Below are 5,934 nucleotides of genomic sequence, written 5' to 3'. Positions count from 1 at the left end.
TCTCCTTGCGGGGTGTCGAAGCGATGCTGTGTAATTTTATCCACGCTGCGCTCTGGGAGTTCACACGAGAGCGGTACCTTTCGCCTCCTCTGCTTTGTATCAGTTGGTCGCAGATCAGGCTATTGTTGCAGGAAGCTGCTTTTATTTCTATGCTCCGTAGATCAACTATTTCCCCCGCAGTCTCTGCCGAAATTCAGCGGGTGTCACCCTCTTCTCTGTCTCCCCCTCCCTCCTCCTGCCTCTCTGTCTCTCCTGCATGCCGTCTGTCTAGCTAGAAACCCAAGGAGAAGGTTGATCGTGGCAGCTCCATCTAATACAAACAGCTGGGACTCTTCGGTGGCCTTTGCTGATGTCTATTGATTTAAGTAAATCTGAGACAGATAAAAGGGCCAGTTCGGGGGCGATAAAATCTTGCCAATGCTTCGCGGCTCGAAACAGTGTGTGCTCTGCAACTTCGGAGTGCTGCTAGCAAGACGGCTTTAATGGGACCCCTGGTGCCATTTGCTCCAAGCCTCCATCTCCCCGACAGACTAGGCGCTGCGGCCATCATGCCACAATGGTTATAATTTGGATCTTGTTCCTGACTTTGTTGCAGGAGCCCTGGGCCCCGGGGAAGGCCACCGGAGCTCTCCCGAGGCACCCCCGGCAGCGCCGGGATGCGGGTGGACGCGGCGGCGTCTACGAGCACCTCGGGGGAGCTCCTCGGCGAAGGAAGCTCTACTGTGCCACCAAGTATCACCTCCAGATCCACCCCAGCGGCAGGATCAACGGCACCCTGGAGAAAAACAGCGTCTACAGTGAGTACCGGCAACACCTTTCCCCATCCCTCGTCTTCGGGAAGGGGGGGTCTCTCCCTCGGACCAATTGCTGAGGCGGCGGAGACAGTGCTGGACGGGGCGGTGGTGAAGCCGCTCCCGCCTCCCCTCCTGTCCGGGGCCGGAGCTGGACGTGCGGTGTTTCCACCAGGGTTCCTCTGCGAGGGGGCTTGGGTAACACCAGTGCCAGAGATTTCTCTCCCTCCCCTCGCCGGGCTCAACGAGATCCCGTTTCGGATCCGGGGGCTGGAAGGCTCGACGGGGTAGCTCCCTCTGCCCCTGTCCCGAGCGTGGGGACCTGCCCGGCGACGGTGGGGCTCAGAGCGGGATCCCTAAATCCCCCCCGCCCTCCGATGGGGACCGAGACCCTAGTGTCCTCATCCCGCCTGACCTGTCACTTGTCCTCGCCCCAGTGGAGGATTCCCACGCTAGCCCTGCCCAAGCCCGGACCAGTGGGCAGCCGGTGCCCTCCCCGACGGGCAGCAGACTGCCCTTGCCTCCCTCAGCTCATCTCCAGCGGGGAGCTTGAGCTTCCATAGGCTAAATCACATCTGTCCCCTTTGACATGTGCAGCGGATAGGCGGTAATTAAGATGAAACGGGATATGTGGGGAATGAGGGAGTTTGTGCGAGGGCGGCAGGAGGGAGGGGAGCGGGATCAGCGTTGCCGCTGCCCCAGGGGGAGCACAGGGTACAGCCCGGCCCCGCCATCCCAGAGAGCGTAAATCCCGCCTAGTGATGGCACACAGAGATAAGGGAGACCTCAGGGATCTGTCTGAAGTCCATAAAGGAAAACCACTATTTCCTAGAGAAAACCCCCCTCACTATCAAAGCCTGGAGGAGGCATCCTTCGGCAGCGATCCGGAGCCTGATTCAAAACAGCTGTAGCAAACCCACCCCACACCAAACCCACCCCAACTCTCCCAGGCCAGTAATCCGGATGTGCAGAGGGACAGGCGTCGGCGTTGCCGTATCGCTGTCAATAGGCAGCATGGGTTTGAGTGCAGGGGGCACTTCTTGCCTTGAGACACTCAGGTAAAGTCAGTAAGGGAATTGAGAATAGAATCTGAGCAAGGCAGCGGGAGAGCCCTGTATGTATAACACTACATCTCCCGAGCCATTTCTGCCTCGGTCAACCTTGTGGCACCTTTGACTGGACATAAACACTAGCAGATATTGCACCAGCCTCACCTGGGATGCTTTTCTTGTTCTTGAGACCCCATCTTTGACTGCCTGAAAATCAATTTCCTTTTAATTTGGCTTGGGCAGTCATAATGTCCTTGTCTGGAGGGCTATGTTGACCTCTTAAATGACAAGTTCCTTTCATGATTATATACCTGGCTCCGAAATGCAGCAAAGTCCCTCTGGTTTACCCAGTGGAGATCTCAGCAAGCTCTTTGTCCTGCAATGGGCAACTTTGTGACTGGTTTCAATAAGTCAAGAGCTCTTGTGTTAGTAAGAATTTAGGAGGATTTAAACTTTTTTATATACATATAGGATTAAGTGAAACTCTAGTTCAGTGTCAGACCTTTTTAATTTTTTAAAGAGTTCAATCTCAATCGTACATCTCAGGATTTATTGTCAAGCTTGTCTCAAGCAATTCCCACATTGTTGTTTTATACTGTTTCAAATAATAGTCTGGTTTAACTCATGATTGCATTGTGATCTTGATGTGAGGTAGCGAGAGCTGTGAAATCACACTCTGCAGGTAAGCAGGTGTTCAAATGTATCTCAGGAAATCACATGTGATGGTGGAGCAACAACATATCTCATAACTTTTCTGTTTCTAGGTATTCTTGAAATAACTGCTGTTGACGTTGGAATCGTTGCCATCAAGGGGTTGTTCTCTGGCAGATATCTGGCCATGAACAAAAGGGGCAGACTTTATGCATCAGTAAGTTGTACTTAAGATTGTTGTCTGCTTGTCACTTCCTATGGGAAGAAGGGGCCTATCGGGGAACAGTGATTTGTTGTAAATAACCATTTAGAGAGAAAAGAGTAATGTTACAACAGATTTCTGTCTGGAATTGTTGCAGATAACAAATAGGTATATTTTTTAAAGTGGAAAGAAGATGTGTTCTTATTTTCTTTTTGCCTGTATTTGATGTGGATCTTGGACACTAGCAGAGGATATACATGTTGGATCATAAATATCTATAAGTAAATGAGCATTTCTTACAAGAAAGCAGCCTACTGACAGGAGTTTCTTTGCACAAAGCATTTGCCTGGGCAGTGAAAGAATTTACAGGTACTAAAAGGCAGGGCTATAGCAAGGAAAAGAAGTATGAGAAGGTGCAAGGAGATAAAGGTGAAAATAAACACCTTATTTTACTCCTTAGACCTAATTTTTTGTCCTGGTCTTTGAGGTAAAATCTAAGCTTTGCTGATATTAGTGGGAGCCTTGCCTTTTCAGCCCAGCCTGTATTTCACCTCAGTGAACAAAACACTTCAGCTTAGACTTCTTTGCATTCAGGAACATATGAAGGTGTATATGTCAGTGTGTATACTACACACATTATCTACCTCCCTTAATTTCTTAAATTGTCTTTGATTGCATCCCTAGCAATCTTGTGATCTCCTGCTGATGGAGGATTTTGATGAAAGTTGTTCAATTAGCTAAGAGCCAGTGTTGCCCCGAAGAAATTAATAGGAAGGATGAATTTTCAAGTTCTTTCTCATCTTTCTTTCTTCTTATTTCTCCTCCAAATGAATTAAACTTAACTAAAATAAGACTAAAAAATTCTGAATAAAAAGCTGCTTGCCTACAGCAGTGTAGCCCAGAGAATCCTTGAACAGGATAGCCCAGAGAACCCTCTTCTCCTGGACTTCCCTTTCTAGTGTGAGGAGCATCAGGCCATCCTGAAGTTTGTTCAGCTGTCACATGCCAAAGAATATCATCCACAAAAAGTTTCTGAATAACTAAAAAAAGATAATTTTTGCTGTTCCAGCTCAAGTCTGTGAGAGACTGTTTCAGGTTTGTGTTTCAGAGCTGCAGGGATAATCCAGGAAAACCTATTTCTCTCCAAATTTTCTTTTTCCTTTTTCCCCAGAAAAACAGTATTGGAATAACTCTGCTATTCCTTGGCTCACCAATTTTCCCATGTCAAGAAAATGAATTTGTTGATCCTGCAGAATTTGTTTGTATCCTTAGCAGATCTGTGATAATCCTCTAGGTTTATCCTCTGTGGTAAACCCTCGACAACCAGAACTGAGGCAGACAGCAGAACAAATCTAGCTACATCTGGTAGTTGCGTGTGCTCCAGCACCACAGCATCTGAAACCCTTGTCCTTGTGAGGAAGGGCACTTCCGTTTTACAGCTGTGAAACTGAGACATGTGGAGTCTTTTAAAATCTTATTAAACGCCTATCAGCATTCTGGTGACTGAACAGCATTAAAGACATGTTGTTAGGGGAGCCTATGTTAGTGGAGCTTTCCAAGCCCCAGCTTGGCTACCTGTGCCCTTCCCATGTCCTCCACAGAGGACGTGTGAAATAAGAAAACTTCAGTGAAGACCAGGGTAACAGTTCCCCTTTGCCTCAGGACTTTACATGTTAGATACTGAAATCCTCATCAAACAGGTACAGCAAAGACGATTTTAGTTAGGAAGACATGCACAGTGTGGGAGATCCTTTACTTGCTCTCTTCCTACTGCTCTCAGGGAGGAGGAAGGAGTCTTCACGACAGCCTTTTGCAGTTTTCTCTCAGCTGAGATGAAAAGGGGGAGATTTTGACAGCTCACGTAAAATGTGAGCACCCAGGATGGGTGCATTTTCTCCCTCAGGGTTTGTGGTAAAGGAGCAGCCTAGCATTTTGGAGGAACACACTGGTGGGCAGGGTGTGCTTTCATTTAGTCATGCTTAAGCAAAAAAAGAAACCTCATAAAGATGTTTTTTACTGCTCAAATATCCATAACAAACTGGGTGTAATAGACTACAGGTGTATCTAACTATTAATATACCAGTTGAAGAGCCAGATTTTACATTAAACTGTAGGATTTTACTTTTTTAATAGATGGCAAAGGTTGATAGGCAGCACTGCAACCATCCGTCAGGTTCACAGGCATATTTAGATCAGTAAGCACAAAACCAACACATTTACAGCAGAACAATCAATCAGCAGAGTATTGATTCCTGTGGACACAACATTTTTTATTTTCACATTTGTTTTTGGTTTCTTTCTGTCTGTGATCCACAGTATCACAGTGCTGACAGGGAGTGCCTTGTTGCAAATCACTCAGTGCTTCTGTTCTGCTTACCTTTCGTAGCACAAGAAGTCTCAGTTTTTCTTATCACATATATTGCTGTCCTTATACTAAAACTGAGTCTTGCTTAAAACTTTAGTCGAATCTTCTGGAGGTAGAAGAGATCTGTTACTCATATGGTCTTCCTTAAGCTTTGTCATGTTTTCTTTACAGGAAAATTACAATGCAGAGTGTGAGTTTGTGGAGAGGATCCATGAACTGGGTTACAACACTTATGCATCCCATCTCTATCGAACTGTACCTAACAGAGCAGGCACTAAGCGCAAAGCCAGTGCAGAGAAACTCTGGTATGTCTCAATCAATGGGAAAGGACGACCCAGAAGGGGCTTTAAAACTCGCAGAACACAGAAGTCCTCTCTCTTTCTGCCCAGACTATTGGATAACAAAGACCATGAGATGGTCCGACTGTTCCACACAAACGTGAAGTACCGAGAGAGTCTCTTGAAGCCCACAAACAGGAACCAGCGAAGAAGGAGAGGACACTGATGGGGGTAGAGGAATCCTCTATGGGGCTGGAATTGACTGAGAGTCTTCAAAACACTACTAAACACCTGACAGCTATGATTTTATGACAGGCATTAACACAGACAGTTTTTATGTACTGTATAATATAACTGACAGTCGCATCACTTATTTTTAGCTATTGTAGAATTATTATCTGTGGTAAAAGAGATGTGAGATGAACTAAGACACATTCAAATGTATATTAGTTGGATGTAATAATTTTGTTTAATGACTTTCACATTTTCTTCTCTAAAAAAAACCCAACAAAACTATTTTCATTACTAGTATTTTCATTCTAACTTTCCAGAGGGTATTATCTTAGTGACCCTATCCTCCTAAAACATATGGTTGTTT

At 46.1% G+C, this 5,934-nt stretch overlaps 1 protein-coding gene across 1 annotated transcript; it reads left to right on the top strand.

The window, feature by feature from the left end:
- Nucleotides 1-556: 556 nt before the first annotated feature.
- FGF3 (fibroblast growth factor 3) lies at nt 557-5,562 on the top strand. The gene is made up of 3 exons (XM_005150711.1): nt 557-797; nt 2,605-2,708; nt 5,230-5,562. The coding sequence occupies exons 1-3, from the start codon at nt 557-559 to the stop codon at nt 5,560-5,562; spliced, it is 678 nt and encodes a 225-aa protein (XP_005150768.1).
- The last annotated feature ends 372 nt before the right edge of the window (nt 5,563-5,934 follow it).

Source organism: Melopsittacus undulatus, chromosome 8, assembly GCF_012275295.1.
Source record: "Melopsittacus undulatus isolate bMelUnd1 chromosome 8, bMelUnd1.mat.Z, whole genome shotgun sequence".
Taxonomy (NCBI): domain Eukaryota; kingdom Metazoa; phylum Chordata; class Aves; order Psittaciformes; family Psittaculidae; genus Melopsittacus; species Melopsittacus undulatus.
This window is presented reverse-complemented; position numbering and strand designations above follow the sequence as displayed.